The 19,038-nt window shown below is 32.8% G+C and overlaps 1 protein-coding gene and 1 non-coding gene across 2 annotated transcripts; both read right to left on the bottom strand.

Moving 5' to 3' along the window:
* Positions 1-571: 571 nt before the first annotated feature.
* Positions 572-3,567, bottom strand: LOC131170691 (probable terpene synthase 13). The gene is made up of 7 exons (XM_058130379.1): positions 3,340-3,567; positions 2,981-3,245; positions 2,528-2,900; positions 1,783-2,001; positions 1,568-1,706; positions 1,142-1,390; positions 572-1,042 (listed from the first exon to the last, which is right to left on the bottom strand). The coding sequence occupies exons 1-7, from the start codon at positions 3,439-3,441 to the stop codon at positions 752-754; spliced, it is 1,638 nt and encodes a 545-aa protein (XP_057986362.1). The 5' UTR covers positions 3,442-3,567; the 3' UTR covers positions 572-751.
* A 9,074-nt stretch (positions 3,568-12,641) lies between these two features.
* LOC131170775 (small nucleolar RNA R71) lies at positions 12,642-12,748 on the bottom strand. Its single transcript, XR_009141542.1, has one exon. It is a non-coding gene; the product is annotated as a small nucleolar RNA R71 (small nucleolar RNA).
* Positions 12,749-19,038: the final 6,290 nt, after the last annotated feature.

Raw genomic sequence — 19,038 nt, 5'->3', positions numbered from 1 at the left:
TTGTTGATGGAGATAGTGTATCGGATTTGATGGAAAGCAAGAATGTTGTCCGTAATGTAAAGAGCTACAATTTGAGGTTGCAAGGATAGATTTTAGAGAAAAGAATGAAGGAAGCGGTTAAAACTGCTAGGCGAAATGCAGAGCAAGGGATGTAAATCAGATGCTAACAATTACAATCGGCGAGAATGTAGGGGAAGTGAAGAGGGGGTATAGGAAATTGAGAGACAATAGCTATTTGCCGAATAAGGTCACATATGTGATGATCGTTCCATTTCTTTGCCAAAGAGTGATTTTGATTTTGACATGGCTCTTGAGTTGTGTATTGAGATTATGAATAGAGGTTTATTGGTGCAGGCCTGTTCCAGGCCGTGGTATATTGGTTGGTTAAGCAATCAAGGGTTGAAGAAGCCAAGGAGCTCGTGGAACTGGGAAATCAAACAAGCATGTCTACAAATTAAGTTTGCCTTTAGATAAGTAGTTCAATCTTCTGCTTCTTGTCTCGTTTTGAATGTTAAAATCTCTTAAAGATACATAATTAGAAGCCCTTCATTGCTGAGATGTTCACTTCTGAGAGAGTTTGAACCAAATAAGGCCTTTGTCTTTTTGAAAGGGAAAACTCATTACATCTTTAATGTGACATTTGATATTTGAAAGCATCACTCAAATTAAGTTGTAGACAGCAAAATATAATGGCCTCTTGCCTAGAGGCTGCTAGGGGGGAAGAGTTACTGGTATCCAATTGTATGCTCCTTCACATGGAGACACTTTCATGGAGGAGGGAACTGATATGCTCCTCGAGAATCAGAAGGCGATAGTTTTCATCATAACTGTACATCAAAGGAACCATCCTTGCAACATTAAGACAGGCCTTGGTGAAAGTGAGTGAAAATGGATTTTGAAAAAGGCATTCCTTGTTGAGTTGTTTCCAGGTCTCTGAAATCATCTGGTGGACATGTTTTCTCGCACTTTCCACTGAACATCCTTGGTGTTCCTTCAAGTAACATTCCACGTATGATCCATCATAGCCATCCTGATTCTCATCCTGCATTTCAGTTTAATTTTTGTAGCCTAAATAATGCAAGCTCTCAGCCCCTGAAACATCAAGGGTTTATTAACATGTTTGAACTTGGATGTTACGTACCTTGGCACTTCCCAAGTCATCCCAGAGCCGAAGAATTCTGGCAGTAGAATTTATTATGCCTGGATTGGCATCGATCAATTCCACATTTTCCTTGGTTATACCTTCACCCAACAGAAAGAAAAGGTGAACAAGAACAGCATGTACACCTGAACTCAAATTCCCATTCTTCAAGTACTCTTCTGAATTTGGCAAATCACCTGAAGCAAACCATTTTGCTTCTTCTAGAAATGCATTGCACAAACTTGCCCACTGCCACAATCAATCATCTATTAAATATATGGGCCTCACATATTTATATCTTGAATTTACAATGAATCGAGTTTAAGTAAGAATTTCAATACAGTTAATTGGTTGTTGTTTGTGATTATGATTAATTCTTAACAAATTAGCATTAAATTTATTGGAAAATGATATTGTTAAAGATACCGTTTTTCGTAGAGAAAGTAGAGGATTCCAGCCATGCCGTTTATAGACCTTGAAGCTAATTTCATTGGTGACGTTGTCAAGAGCATTGAAACATATCCTCATGTAGTCTGGTAGCTGTTCAGTGGCAGCAATGTCCCATCTATATAAAATCAAACTATTTCAATAAATCTCTACCTATTAAGTGGATAAGCCAAACTAATCAAATATAACCTTACCTGTCGACAACTTGGGTGAAGAGAGTGAGGTCATCCAGCGTCCCATAAACATCAAAAATATCATCTATCATGTAAACAAAAGATATGGGTTTTACGAGATCTATCCTTTGCTCTGACAAGCTTGGATCTGTGAGGGCTGTCGTCGACCATATCCACCATTTAAGTGGTTGGTCTCTTGCAAACTTCAACTCTTTGTTCAGGCCCAACTCTTTCCACCACCTAAAAAATTAATTTTACTGGGAAATGAGATAGGATCCTGTAGGAGCCATGAGCTCAAATTATGCCATATTAGCTGGAGCAGTTTTTTTTTTTTTTTTTAAATCATCTTGTTAAAGAAAATGTTAATCAATTTATTTTATCCTTAAATATTTATACTTTTCAGACCATACAATTCTAACTATTCATACTATTTAGTCATTATAATTTCACTATCTATATATGCCTGTTAGTTCCTTCAACTAATGTTAAAATAAATTAACTAACTTTTTTTTTAAACAAAAATCTAACAAAAATATTAAAAAGTTTGATTTCACAAAATATATGAACATTTTAATTGGGTTTTAAAAAAGTAGAGACTTAGTAGTTAATTTTGACAAAATACTGGACTTGATAGTAATTTACCTTTTTTATTTGTTAATCTTCTATTAAATAGATCGATGAATTTAAAAATAGAAAAGAAAAATACAATGAAGTTTGAAATTATGGTATATATTGATACAAGATTGAGCATAAAAACTGAACTCACTCTGAAATTCGAAGAATTTCTTGTTGGTGTTGAGATTGAACCATCGTAAAATCGAATTTTGCAAGTTCTTGTAATTCATTCATCCACCCATTAGCCCCTTGCAAATTTGTAATGAAGTGTTTGGCGAAGAACATTGGGTGACTTTTATAGTGGGGATGCTTCAACGTATGCTCTATTGCTCTGGCTTCAGGATAGTCAAGACTTGTCATGTATGAATGCAAAAGCTGGTAACTATAGTCTCCAGCTTCATCAAGTATATCTTCTCCTTCTATACGAAGCTGTGAAGCTTCGTATAAAGCCATTAATCCCTTGATTTCATGAGTTAGTTCTTTCTTAAATTTCCCATCCTCGCCCTTAAACCTGTCGAACACTCCTGTACCCATTAGCAAACAAATGAGCAGACTCAAAGCAAACAATATAAACAGGATTAATATACGTATCGAAAACAAGAACCTGCAGGAACATAGTAACCCTCTTGTCTCAAGAGTCGAAAGCGAAGGGCAACCTCATGGAGATCAGTGTCATTATGAGTCTTAGGCATCATCATATAGTGCCCTTGTAAAGTTGCGTCAATTTCCTCCTGGAAAAGATGCTCAACCCCAAGACGTTGGATAGCATCAACCATAGCCAGACTTTGAAATTCAGCATCTTTTCCTTGTTTTTTCAGAATATTCTTGAATGCCTTAATTTTTTTCTCGTACTCAATGCGAATATCATCCTGCAATTCAAGGAGGGAAATGAAAAGGGTTCAAAAATCTTGAATTTTCTAAACTTTATATATATATATAGTTGCATGAAGGGAGGATACACACCCCAATGCAGCCAACCAGATAGTTTATTTCATTGGAAGGACCAGAACGCAATGTGTGATTTTCGGAAATGTTACAAGCAATGAAGTTCATCTTCAAGTCCATAAATTAACTTTACAGCTTGAACAGTAGAGGAGGAAGCAAGGGAAATTAATTTTAGATAGAAGACAGCCCAAACCAGCTAGTATAAGATACTTCAGTCTGAGTAGTTAGAACCAGAGGCTAATAGAGGAAGAAGTTTTTGGATGCAAGAATTTAATCTGTGTAACCCCAATTTATAGGATTCAGCGGGTTTTTTTTTTTTTAATTTTAATCATGCCCCTCACATATATATATTTATTATGACTTGAATTTAAAATTTTATAATCACAAATACTATTGAAATAGAATAAACTTTCATTTCATTAGTTCCCTTAATATTTTTTTAAATATTTTAACATTAAATATTTCAGTGTGAATAGCTAGAACTAGTGGCTAATAGAGGAAGAATTTGTTTGGATACAAGAATTTAATGTTAGTGATCCCAATTTATAGAATCCAACGTTATTTTAAATAAAAAACTTGTTCACATTTTTAAAAGAAAAATGGGTTGTTAAAATTTGAATTCCTAAACCTCAGTAGGTGAGATGGGATGATAAAGATCACTTCTTTTTTAATTGGTGATTTAGAATTTAAATTCTAAATATAAAATGTTTTTAAAATTTAAAAGGGAGCACTTTACCTCCTCCCTTTATGAGTATATATAAATTTAGATTAGTCAGATTAATAAATTTTAAATATTAAAAAATTTATACCAAAAAGAAAAAATAAATTCCTGACACCTTAAAAGGTAGAATGAGAATAATTTAAACAAAATTTGATAAATGATCTCAATTAACGACAATTAATGCACGTTTAAAAGCCACAGTTGAGCTTGGAAAAGTGTGAAAATCCCCTGAGAATTCAGTGTGAATGAACTTAGGACTTTAGAGGATTGGAATTCAAAAGTTATAAAATTCAAAGTTAGACTCCATCGGTCTCATTATAAAAATAATTTTAAAAAATATATTTCAATTTATTTATTATTTTAAAAAATTAAAAAAATATTTTTTTTTCAATTTTACCTTTATATATTATTATTTTTAATAAATTTATCTTTTCTTAACACTTTTTTACATTATAATGATACTGTAAGGTTATTTTAATTAATTATTAATATTTATTTATAAAAATAATGTTATGTAATTATTGACTTAATCTTTATACAACAATGTTAAAAATCTATTTAAATGGGATAAAGGGAGTAAAATATAATAAAATAATAATAGGTAAATATTAATATTCAATAAACAAATTATATATATATAGAATGGTACACGTAATGTGTGTTACACATTTTATGTTATCTTTATTAGCCAGCTTCACCCAAGTCGCCGGCAGGACGTGAGAGTCAAACCGGGGCAGACACAAGTGAATAGCAAGGGATCCTCCCTTCATCCCCTCCCACCTACTTAGCTTAAAAATTAGATGATATATTAATAGGAGCTCTTGGCCCCCTCAGAATATAAATAATAGTAACATGTTGGCTTAATACTCATAAATCGTATTTTTATTTGTCTCACCTTATTTTTCTTGTTGTCAATCTTTTACTAGAACTCTGAAAAACATAGAGAAAATATTAAAAAAAAAATCATTAAGACACACATCTTTTTATGATCGCTCTATTTATGGGTGTTGCATGTGTAAATGTACACATATAAAATGAATAAAATTAATAAAATATATGATTTATAAAAAAAAATAATAAATATTAATTATTATTTAATAAAAATGTGATTTATAAATTTTTATTAATTATAAAAAATATATGACTATTTAAGTTTGATCCCTCCTTTTTAATATATTTAACTTCGGCGAAACTATAACTCAAATTTAAAATCTCAAAACCGGCCCCATCCATATTCAAGCCCGCGTCTGCCCCGGAGTCAAATTGCAGGGCCTCAACTTGTTAAAAGCTATTTCGTAGAACCGACCAGCAAGACAACAAAACCCACGCGAAACATGAAAGGATGCACTCATTGAGATTACTTATTAGCTTGTTTGATATCGATATTTGATATTGATATATTGAAAAACGTTGCTTCAGGAATATATATATATATATATATATATATATATATATATATATATATATATATATATAAGCAACCAATAAATTAGAGGGGTTGCATCCATTTGTGGTTCATGTTGATAGTTGAACCTAATCCCAGCCGCCTATAATTCCATGCATGGTTCAAAAATATAGTTGTATTGTCAAGCACCCATGCATGGTTCAAAATTTGCTTTCATCAATTTGCCTAAAATATGCGAAGCATATATATTTTCACTCTCTCATCTTATTTAAGTTTATTTTGCAAACTCATCAATCAATTGGTCATATTCTAGTAGGGGTGGCCATGGTTCAAGAATCGCTGGTTATAGTTTCTGAATTATCGGTTCAGATTTAATGAAATTATAAATTTAAATCGAATCGCCATAAGATGGTTTGGAAGATAGTTTCTAAATCACCGGTTCTGATTCGAGGTCCGGTTTAAAATGGTTTGAAAGGCGATTCAAAAAAAGACTATTCAAAACGGTTTGAAGGGTGGTTTGTGGGATGGTTTAGGGGCAATTTAATGGTAGTTTAGATAAAAAAAAAATAGAGAAAAATTTTATTAATTTAGAATTAAGTTATATTTGTAAAAATATTTTAATTTTTCTTAGAAATCCTTCAACCAAAATAAAATAAGAAAAAAGAGAATGAAATTAATTTTTCTTTAAGAAAAATTTAATAGGAAAAGACTTGAACTTATTAAAAAATAGGAGATGAAATTAATTTTTTTAAAAGAAATTAAAAAAAGGTTCATGAACTTAATTTTGCTTTTGTATCCTCTTGAAATTTAGAGAAATCAAAGTTTTCAATTCTATTGTTTGCCCTTTTTCTAAAAATTGTTTGATAATTTGATAATTAAAAAAATATAAAAGAGAAAAAAAATTAAAATAGAGGATATTGAAAATTTTATTGAGGATATAAAATAATAACAAAATAATTGAGATAGTATTAAAAATTTCAGTGAATGTATAAAATAATAAAATAGGAAAATTGAAAGACAATTGAGAATTAAAAATAATGTAAAAATAATTATTTAGAGAATTTGAGAAAAATTAAGAGAGTATTAAGAATTAAAGAGAGTGTAAAAAATAATTGTGAAGAGAATTTAATATTTATATAAATAAATTAAAAGTTGAGTGAGATATTTATTAAATTTTTTTATATTTAAACTGTCGATTTAATCTGATTTAAAATCTTCGGTTCAATCACTTTCGAAACCGTTGGTTCACAATTTTGATTTTAATCGATTTTGATCTGATTTTGACCGAACTGATCCAATTCAATTCTGATTCGAAACCAGACCGTGACCACCCTTATACTCTAGGCTTGTAATATTGACTCAGCTCTTGCCTATTTTGGGAAAAAAAAAGTCCTTAATGGAAAGCAAGACTCAAAGTTAAATGTGAATATGGATGACAAAGTCAAACACTATAAACACATTAGTGTACTTTTCTTTTTCTCCTTTATTCTATTTCAAATATAAAATTTTTGTTTAAATTTTATCTAATCTAAAATATAAATATATAAAATTTATATATTTAATAAATAATTCCCGTCATACTTATTATGAATATTTATTACGTCTTGAGCATCTATCCTAACAATTATTTAAAATCACAAATGTATACGAATCCAAAATATCTAAACACGTTCCACCACTATCAACCACATATGACAATCACATACTCTCAACCAAGCAATTATTTCTAATTCTAAGCACAAGTGTACTCTAATCCAATAATAATATCTGAACACGTTAGGTTACTCAACCTAACTTTTTTTTTTCTCACTTCAATAATTTTTTTTATAATAATTATAATTTTATTATAAAATATCTATTACCACAATTATTATTACATTTTTATATATAGCAATTTATATTTTGCTCTCATATATTTATAGTAATAAATTTTATATTTTTAATAATAAAAAATTTTACTATTAAATCAAACATTTTTTTTATAGTGTGAGTGCAGCGGGCAGTGGCAACTCCATTTTTCTGTTTATTTCTGCCAGAATTTTCTCTCACTTACTGTGAAAATGCTTTGTTGCCTTTAAGTTCATCATTTACAAATAGAATTGCTTCTCTGAATTGTGATTTCCTTAAGAAAGCTAATATATAAAGGCAAGTGCGAAGTGAGTAATGTGCCCATTGATCAGATAAATTCCTAGGGCTGAGAAAAATAGGTTATATTTTAAAACGATTTTTTAATTTGTTCAATTTGATTAATTTTTTTTAAAAAGTCTGAATTTCAATAAAAATCACAAGATTAAACCAATTATTTTATTCAATTTATGACAGATTTTTATTGATTTGTAATTTATAAAATTTATTGTTAGTCTAAAAAATAAAAATATTAATTTAAAAATTTTTAATTTATTTAGTTTGATTTATTAACTTGAGCCTATTTTGTTAGGCTTTTTTAATTTAATTTTTAATCGATTGTTTTAATTTAATTCTATCAAGAATCGAAACCACCAGTATATCATACTTTTGTCTTTTGATCATGTTAACTCATCATTTCTATGCCAAGGGGCTTCCATTCAGTGCACTTTTTTATGGACGAATCCGCAAGTATATGGGTCGTACCAACTAATAAAGTGATAAGTCGAGTATCATTTCCATGAGGATTTGCTATTTGAGTACCAAACTATGAATGAAGCGATTATTTGGGCTAATGATTGACAAATAAATGGTAAATATAAATGAGCAAAGTAAATTGATAAATCTAATTGGAATGGGTAAAGAGCAAGCAAATAAATTCTAAATCTAGATGCAATTGAACTAAATTAATAATGGGTAATTTAAATCAAAGTCTAATTATGATAAAGATGATTCTAGAGTTGAGGCCCCAGAGTCAAATTGCAGGGCCTCAACTTGTTAAAAGCTATTTCGTAGAACCGACCAGCAAGACAACAAAACCCACGCGAAACATGAAAGGATGCACTCATTGAGATTACTTATTAGCTTGTGTGGATGGATGACTTCCCCTTCAAATACCCTCGATTTCTTTGAATTTCAACTACTTGGAATCTTGCGATTTCCATCTCCACTTTAATTTTAGATAGAAGACAAGGCCAAACCGATAAGCATAACATATTTCAGTGTGAATAGCTAGAACTAGTGGCTAATAGAGGAAGAATTTGTTTGTATGCAAGAATTTAATGTTAGTGATCCCAATTTATAGGATTCAACGTTATTTTAAATAAAAAAATTTGTTCACATTTTTAAAAGAAAAATGGGTTGTTAAAATTTAAATTCCTGAATCACCAAGGAATGAGATGGGATAATAAAAATCTCTTCTTCTTTAATCAATGATCTTGAATTTAAGCCCTAGATATAGAGCACATTTCAAATTTGAAAGGGAGCGCTTTATCTCTATTTGTGAGCTTATCCAGCACAAATTCAGATTAGTCAAGTCAATAAACTTCGAATACCGAATAGTTTCTATCAAAAAAATTTTGAATTCCCGACATCTTGGAGGGTTAATTGCACCAATCGTCCTTGAACTTAGGTGCATTTTCATTTTCGTCCTTAAATTTTAATTTCTTAAAATAAAATCACTCAACTTAAATTTTATTTCCACTCAACATTGAAATTTTTTCTTTAAAGTCTTTCCCCACTTTATAATCAACGATGAAATGAGATTTTGTGGTGACATGGATTTCTTTTCTGCTTCTCTTGAAAAAGTTGTGGCTGATTTGTAAATTAAGTCAGAGCCTACTGTAGAGGATGATTATCGCGACGAGGAGATTGGTTCTTTTCAGAGATAGACAAAATAGTAATTTTATTTTTTTAAACTGGTAAACCTGCTATTGCAAGTAAAAGATAACAGGTAAGAGTGACTTTTCTTGAAATGGAGCTTAAATTGAGTGATTTTTCTTGAAATGAAATTTAAATTGAGCGATTTTATTTTAAAAAATTAAAATTTATGAATAAAAATAAAAAAAACTCCTAAATTCAATGACGATAGGAGCAATTAACTCTGTCTTGGAGGACAGAATGAGCATAATTTAACAAAATTTGATAAATGATCTCAATTAACTACAATTAATGCACGTTTGAAAGCCACAGTTGAGCGTGGAAAAGTGTGAAAATCCCCTGGAAATTCAGTGTGAATGAACTTTAAACTTTAGAGGATTGGAATTCAAAAGTTAAAAAATTCGAAGTTATACTCCCTTTGTCTCATTATAAAAATAATTTTAAAAAAATTGAAATAAAATTAAAAAAATATATTATTTTTCAATTTTACCTTTATATATTATTATTTTTAATAGATTTATCTTTTCTTAACACTTTTTTACATTATAATGATACTGTAAGATTATTTTAATTAATTATTAATATTTATTTATAAAAATAATGTTATGTAATTATTTACTTAATCTTTATACAACAATCTTGAAAATCTATTTAAATGGGATAAAGGGAGCAAAATATAATAAAATAATAATAGATAAATATTAATGTTTACACATAGAATGGTGTTACACATTTTATGTTGTCTTTATTATATAAATCTCACTTCACATCAATGAATTTTTATGTACGGTTGATGGATATATAACGACATATGGATTAATTCAGTTCTCAAAAATAATATGGATTAATTCAATAATAATTAATAGGGAGATAATAATAATTAATAGAGTCAAGTAAAAGGGAAAATGACATGGCACATAAGAGGGACAATGTCAGCCACATGTCTATTTATTGATTAGCTTAGTTAGCTGAGGGGTAGAGTATTTTTCTCGCTTTTCTTCATCAACAGCTATACAAGATACTTGTGGTGATCTATTATAGTCAAATCTCCATAAAACTTGATGCATACATTTTGCATAATCATTTAGGTTTAATTTCATAGCCATTTTATTTGATTATTAGTCACTTTTAACTAATTTCATTAGTTATTTAGTTAGTTTTTCATAATTGTCAATTTTGGATTAATTTGTAATTTTTACTTTGTTTTGTAGGAAAAATGGTATTTTTGAAGGACTGAAGAGAAATTTTGCCATTGAGGAGTGACTTCTACAGCCAAAGATATCAAAAACAAGTTTTCAAGTTGAAATATGCATTGACCAAATTGCGCATAACTTGCCGCATAAGCTATGCAGATCTGCATAAGGAGAAGAAACACTGTTCCAACACCTGCCGAATTGTGCATAAGGGGAGTGCATAGTTTATGCAGATTCACGCCTCCCTTATGCAATCTCACGGAATTGTGCATAACCTATGCGCCAAGTCATGCAGCCAGATAAGTGAACCAGAATACAGCGCATAAGGGATCAGATAACTTATGCAGTCCACTTATGCAGTCCCACAAAGGTTTCATTAATAAGCTGGCAGAAGATTACCTCAGAAAATTCCTCCTAAAACATACCATTTTAGGGCTCCATGTCAGAAAATGCTATAAATAGCCCCATTTCCCATTTTAGAAAAAGAAGAGAAGAACAAGAAGGAAAGGAAGAAAAGGGAGAGGAGAGGCAGCAGCTGAAGAGTCACAATCACCTCCCACACCATTTCCAACCAGATTTGGAGATTTCTTTCTTTTCTTACATTTTTCCTACATTTCTAGTGTTGAGCTTTTTGTTTCTTAGCTTAGATTAAAGCTTTATTTTCATATAAATTCAGAATATCTTGTAAATATTATGGATAGTGAGTAGTTTACTTAGATTCTGGAGTAAGGGATGTAATATTTGAGATATTTTGTGGATTTTGATTGGGTAATCCATATTTTGTGGTCTTAATGAGTTTTATTCATTTCTTGTGTGCTTAATGACATGCTTAGTGTAGGATCCCATTAAGTGATGTTCTTAATCCATGATTGAGGCACCGAAAGGAGAAGGCCTTATGATAGATAATCAAGAAATTGGACTTAATTAACTTAGATCTAGAAATAGACTAAGGATTAAGAGGATTCACAGATTAATTAAAGAACCTAATGGGTCTTAATTAACTCTAACTCCACGAAAGTAGGATTAGATTAATTAAGGCACTCTTTGTCTCACTCGAAAGGGTATTCAAAGGATTTAAGAATTAATCTCCTTAAAACCCGTAAGTTTCACAAGATTGGATAACCAATTTAAAAATCCCAAAATAGCTTGAATATGAAATCTCGAACTCCGAAATCGTCTTTTTATCATTGTCAATTTTTAATTGAATTTAATTGCTTGCCATTTTAATTTTGCCATATTTCAACTTGCTTATTTCAATTTGATGCAATTTTAGTTTAATTAATACATTGTTGGATAGATTATTAATCTCACACACATAGAATTCATACTCCAATACCCATCAATTTATTGCTTTAATTTCAAAGATAGTTCAATTTAGTCAACTTTTTATATCAAAAATTCAATCATTAACACAACTCCTCGTGGGAACGATATCTTTTTTATATTACTTGTACGACCCGTGCACTTGCGGTTGGGCCACATCAAGTTTTTGGCGCCGTTGCCGGGGAATTGTTTGTTTACGATTGAATTCTTGATTATTTTAGTTGTTTTTAGTTTTATCTTTGTTATCTTTTCATTTTGTGTTTGTTTGTTCTTTTTCAGGTACTTTTAATCTTTTATGAGAAGAGCAAGAAGCACAAGTGACACATCCTTATTGTTTAATCCTGAAATTGAGAAATTTTGTAAAGCCAACAAGAAAGAAACCAGAAAAAGGAAAGAAGCCTTGAGAGAAACTGAATTAGAAGCAGACATGGCTGATGAAAGAATTAGAATTGGTGGCGGTAATGCTGGAAATGATCGAAACAATGAAAATGCAGCCCAAGGTGAAGAGGTTATAAATGCTAATGTGCCTAGGGGAAGTATGATGGATCATGCTTTTCCTCGTTTTGATGACTTGAGAGAAAGTATAGCTAGACCAAGAATTGATGCAAATAGTTACAAGATGGATTTTGGAGTACTTCAAATGATTCAAAATTCTCAATTTGGAGGACATCCTTCTGAAAATCCACACACACATCTAAAAAAGTTTGCTATGATTTGTGATATGCAAAAACAACCTGGAGTGTCTGATGATGCAGCAAGATTGAAGCTATTCCCATTCTCTTTGAAAGATAGAGCATTGGATTGGCTTGATTCTTTACCTCACAACTCCATTACAAATTGGGAGCAACTCACTGATGCATTTCTTGCACAATATTTTCCACCTGGAAAAACTCAAGAATTGAGGAATCAAATGACAGCTTTCAGACCAAGAGAAGATGAAACTCTTTATGAATCATGGATGAGATGGAAGGAATTAGAGAGACAATGCCCACATCATGCCATTTCGAAATGGATGATAAACCAGAATTTTTACACCAATGTTACTCCTGCAATTATAGGGATTATTGATGCTCAAACAGGAGGAGAATTTATTATGAAGCATGAAGATGAAGCTTATGAGCTATTGGAGAAAATTGCAAAGAATACTCATCTTTGGAGTAGTCCAAGAGGACCAGCTCCAACTCAAAAGAGGCAAGCTGCTGGGATGTATGACCTTGATCCATTCAACATGATTAATGCAAAGTTTGATGCACTTACAAATGTCTTGGCTAAGAAGATGGAAGATTTGAGTATGTTGGTTAGTTCATCATCATTATCTGGAAGTTCACAACAAGTTGCTTATGCAGAAGGAATTACCAGCTGTGGAGTAGACTATGGAGAGCAAGCTGCATATGTTGGTAATTATGGAAACAAACAAATGGGGAATTCTTACTCTCAAACTTATAATCCAAATTGGAGGAATCATCCCAACTTTTCATGGGGAATCAGCAAAATCAAGTTCCAAATCAGAATTTTCAATCACAACAGCAACAAGGAATTCCATATCAGCAAAATAGGCAACCATTGCCTAATTTTCAGTAGAAAAATATAAATCCTCCACCAAAACAGCAAGAACAAAGTTCCGCTACAGAAGCTTTATTACAACAGATTCTTGCTAACCAAACTAAGCATGATGAGGAGATGAGAGAGATGAAAGCAAGGCTAGAGCAGATGCAAACACATAATGAATCTTTGGAAAATCAGATTGCACAACAAGCATCTTCCTCAGGTACCAAGTCTTTTGGAAAACTTCCAAGTCAACCGGAAAACCCAAGAGAGCAGTGTCAAGCTATTACTTTAAGAAGTGGGAAAGTTGTAAATAATGAGAAGAGTGAAAAAAAATGAGAAAAGTGAAAATAGTGAGAAGAGAGAAAATGAGAAAGAAATTGATGAGAGTGAAAAACAAGAGAGTGCAGAAAAATGTAAAGAGAAAATTGAAGAGAAGGAAGAGAAGTATATACCTCCGGAGCCCTATAAGCCACAACTTCCCTTTCCACAAAGATTTCAAAAAGCCAAGCCTGAAAAGCAATTTGGGAAGTTTTTAGAGGTTTTGAAGAAGCTATACATAAATGTGCCTTTTATTGATGCTCTTTCACAAATGCCCTCTTATGCAAAATTCTTAAAAGAAATTCTCTCAAACAAGAGGAAACTTGAAGATCATGAAACTGTAGCTTTGACAGAAGAATGTAGTGCTATCCTCCAAAGGAAACTTCCTGCAAAGCTCAAGGATCCAGGGAGTTTTTCAATTCCATGCCACATTGGAGAATCATGTTCTACAAAAGCTTTATGTGATTTAGGGGCTAGTGTTAGTCTTATGCCCCTCTCCATTTATGAGAAGCTCAATATGGGAGATCTTAAGCCAACCCACATATCTCTTGATTGGTGTGATCAATTAAGTATCCTGAAGGGATTTTGGAGAATGTGCCTCTGAAGGTTGGGAAGTTCTATATACCTGTTGACTTTGTCATTTTGGACATGGAGGAGGATTCTAATATTCCAATTATCTTGGGAAGAGCCTTTCTAGCTACAGCAGAAGCATTGATTGATGTTAAAGGAGAAAAATTGACTCTTAGAGTTGGTGAAGATCAATTGGTTTTCAATATTAATAACACTATGAAGAAGCATCGTTCTGAAGCTGATACTTGTTTGAGAATTGATATCATTGATGAGCTGGTTGAAGAACACTTCAGAAAGAAATATCCAGAAGATCCACTTGAAAATTGTTTGGTTCATGGAGGAGGCATAGACTATGACAACCCTCATGTGGCTGCATATGCTCAACATCTAGAGGGAAGTCCACCATTCATTTCTGCTCCAGTTTTTCAACTCACACAAAAGGAAAAAGTCGAATCTAAGCAACCATCATTCAAGGAAGAAGATGCACCTAAGGTAGAACTTAAGCAACTTCCTTCTCAGCTCAGGTATGAATTTCTTGGCACTAATAACACTTATCCAGTAATTGTAAATGCAAACTTGAGTACTTTAGAGGCTGATAAGTTGTTAAGAGTGTTGAGGCAATTTAGGAAAGTTTTAGGATATACCATAGATGACATTAAGGGAATAAGCCCACACTTTTGCATGCACAGAATTATTTTGGAAGAAAATTGTAAGCCATCTATTGAACATCAGAGGAGGTTGAACCCAAATATGAAAGAAGTTGTTAAAAAGGAAATTTTGAAGTTGCTTGATGCAGGGATCATATATCCTATCTCAGACAGTACTTGGGTGAGCCCAGTACATGTTGTCCCAAAAAAGGGTGGAATGACAGTGGTCAAAAATGAAAATAATGAATTAATTCCCACCAGAACAGTGACTAGTTGGCGAATGTGCATAGATTACAGAAAATTAAATATAGCCACTAGAAAAGATCATTTTCCACTTCCCTTCATTGATCAGATGTTAGAAAGACTGGCTAGGCATTCTTATTTTTGCTATTTAGATGGATATTCAGGTTTTTTTCAAATCCCTATCCATCCAAATGATCAAGAGAAAACCACTTTTACTTGTCCATATGGAACCTTTGCTTATAGGAGGATGCCATTTGGGTTGTGTAATGCACCAGCCACTTTTCAAAGGTGCATGATGGCAATCTTCTCAGATTTTATTAAAGACATAATGGAGGTTTTTATGGATGACTTTTCTGTGTATGGATCTTCATTTGACATATGCTTGGCTAACCTTTCTAAAGTTTTGCAGCGATGTGCAGATACTGACCTTGTGTTAAACTGGGAAAAGTGTCATTTCATGGTTCAGGAAGGGATAGTGCTTGGACATATGGTGTCTAACAGAGGAATAGAAGTTTATAAAGCCAAGGTTGAAGTGATAGAAAAGATGGTTCCTCCTACCAATGTCAAAGGAATTCGAAGTTTTCTAGGACATGCCGGGTTCTACAGACTCTTTATCAAGGATTTTTCTAAAATAGCCAAACCTTTGTCTAATTTGTTAAGTCATGACATACCATTTGTGTTTGACCAAGAGTGTTTGGATGCCTTTTGCAGGTTGAAGCAAGCTCTTATCACTGCACCAATCATGCAACCTCCCGATTGGAGCCTACCTTTTGAAATTATGTGTGATGCTAGCAACTATGCAATTGGAGCTGTTCTTGGTCAAAGAAAGGACAAAAAGGCTTATGCTATTTATTATGCTAGTAGAACACTGGATGAGGCTCAAACAAATTATGCAACAACTGAAAAGGAATTTTTAGCAATTGTCTTTGCATTAGAAAAGTTCAGACCTTACATTATTGACTCAAAGGTGATTATATTTTCAGATCATGCTGCTATCAGGTATTTACTCCGTAAAAAGGAGGCTAAACCTAGGCTCATTAGGTGGATTCTGATGCTACAAGAGTTTGATTTGGAGATTAGAGATAAGAAGGGAGCTGAAAATGTAGTTGCAGATAATCTTAGTAGGTTGAAATTGGATGATGAAGAAATGGATGAAGTCCCTATTGATGAGTTTTTCTTGGATGAACAACTTTTCTCTCTTATTGCTAAATTACCTTGGTATGCAGACTTTGTGAATTATCTATCTTGTGGAGTTTTACCTCTAGGAATGACATGGCAACAAAAGAAAAAGTTTTTGCATGAGGCAAAATTTTATAGATGGGATGATCCTTTACTATTTAGGAGATGTTGTGATGGTTTAATAAGAAGATGTATTCCTGATGAGGAGACACAGAGTGTTATACATCATTGCCATGCTTCTGATTATGGAGGACATTTTGGAATCTCTAAAATAGCTAGTAAAATTTTGCAAGCTGGTTTCTTTTGGCCAAATCTTTTTAAGGATGTGAGGAAATTTGTGTTAGAATGTGATAAATGTCAAAGGAGTGGAAATTTGTCAAAAAGAGATCAAATGCCCTTGAATGATATTCTTGAAGTAGAATTATTTGATGTCTGGGGAATAGATTTTATGGGGCCATTTCCTCCTTCATATGGTAATAGATACATCCTAGTTGGGGTTGACTATGTGTCAAAGTGGGTGGAAGCTATTGCAACTTCAACTAATGATGCTAGAGTGGTAGTGAAATTCTTGAAGAAATTTGTCTTGAGTAGATTTGGAGCCCCAAGGGTTGTAATTAGTGATGGGGGTTCACATTTTTGTAATAAGCAATTTGAGAGCTTAATGAGGAAGTATGGTGTAGTGCACAAGATAGCTACCCCATGCCACCCTCAAACTTCAGGTCAAGTTGAAATTTCTAACAGAGAACTCAAACATATTTTGGAGAAAACAGTAAGCAATTCTCGGAAAGATTGGTCTATCAAACTAGATGATGCTCTATGGGCATATAGGACTGCTTACAATACCCCTATAGGAACTACTCCCTTTAGGTTGGTGTATGGTAAGTCTTGTCATTTACCTGTGGAGCTAGAACATAGAGCATATTGGGCCATTCAGACCTTGCATTTTGATCTCAAGCAAGCTGGTAAGAAAAGGTTATTGCAACTTAATGAACTTGAAGAATTGAGGATGGATGCCTATGAAAGTGCCCGTATTTACAAAGAAAGAACTAAAGTTTGGCATGATAAGCATCTTAGAAAAAAGGAATTTAAAGAGGGTGATTCAGTTTTATTGTTCAACTCAAGATTGAAATTGTTCCCTGGAAAACTTAAATCAAGGTGGACTGGTCCATATAGAGTTTCTAAGGTTTTCCCTTATGTAGCAATTGAAATTTGGAGTTAAAAATCTGGGAATTTTAAGGTCAATGGGCATAGATTGAAACATTACATAACTGGAAACCCAATAAAGGGAGCAAGCTGTTATAAGCTCTCCAATCCCTCACCTCTCTTTAATGAAATGCATGAAGAGTCCAGCTAAGGACTATAAATTAGCCCTCTTGGGAGGCATCCCAAGTTCTTTTATTTTCCTTTTTGCTGATTTACTTTTATTTTCATTGCTTTTGTTTTTATCTTAAATCTCCCCAAATTCAATTTTTGACATTGTTGAATCTTGTCCCTTGTAGATGTATTTCAATGGAGGAAGGTTGGTGAACTACTGGGGAGTGATTGATTTTTACTGCATAACCTGTGCAGGTTTGCTATCTGGTTTATGCAGAGAAAAAAATGAAATTTTGCAGCAAGGAAGGGTCTGCAGCAAATGACTTATGTTCTTGGTGAGGTTGGGTGTGTAACTTTTAAGTATTTGTGCTTATAATGTTAATATGGTGGTAAGTGAGTCATTTTTGCAGTTTTGAGCCTATTTGGGTTGTGAGATTCAAGGTGGATATACTGCATTTTCTTAGCATAACTTGGGGAGTACATCATTTGTGGATAGATGCAACTTTATGCAGATTTTATTGAGTTTTAATGTGCTAAATGTTGATTTGCAGAATTTGAGTCAAAATGGCATGGTTCACAAAGGACTTTTATGCAGGATTCACTTCTACAAGCTTGTGTGATGTAATTTTGATGGATTTTGTATATGTTGATTTGTTTTTAGTGACAATTTCTCATGATTTATGCTTCATAGAATTATATTCCACCATTCTAGAGTATTTTTCATACTTGCAAATCATTTTCAATTGTAATCTCAATCTTGTTGAATTGTGCATAAGTAACTGCATAGCTTATGCAATCCTTCATAACCACAATTCTTGCCATTTTCATCTCTGTTGCAAACTGCATAAGGATGTGCATAGCTTATGCAACTCTGCATAGCCACATTTTTGTCAAATCTCATATATGCCGAAACTTGCATAAGTGTGTGCATGACTTATGCACTTCTGCATGACTTCAAATCCTACATTTTCTCTTTCTGCCGAAATCTGCATAAGGGGAGTGCATAACTTATGCACTTCCGCATGACCACACTCTCCAAATTTCAAAACCTGCCGAGAGGTGCATAAGGAGAGTGCATAACTTATGCACTTCCGCATAACCACCAACCCTGAATTCCAAAACTTGTCGAGACCTGCATAAGGAGAGTGCATAGCTTATGCACTTCCGCATGACCACACTCTCCAAAAATCAAAACCTGCCAAGAGGTGCATAAGGAGAGTGCATAACTTATGCACTTCCGCATAACCACCAACCCTGAATTCCAAAACTCACCGAGACCTGCATAAGGACAGTGCATAGCTTATGCACTTCCGCATGACCACAATTCCTACACTTCCATTTTTAACCGAAACTTGCATAAGTCAGCGCATAAGCTATGCACTCTTGCATAATCAGTTTTTCACACTTTTTATCTTCCACCGAAACCTGCATAAGAGAGTGCATAAGTTATGCACACTCATTTTTCCCCTTATG

This window comes from Hevea brasiliensis, chromosome 11 (genome assembly GCF_030052815.1).
Source record: "Hevea brasiliensis isolate MT/VB/25A 57/8 chromosome 11, ASM3005281v1, whole genome shotgun sequence".
In the NCBI taxonomy this organism is placed as follows: Eukaryota; Viridiplantae; Streptophyta; class Magnoliopsida; order Malpighiales; family Euphorbiaceae; genus Hevea; species Hevea brasiliensis.
The sequence above is the reverse complement of the archived record's forward strand: the minus strand, read 5'-3'. Positions and strand labels throughout refer to the sequence as shown.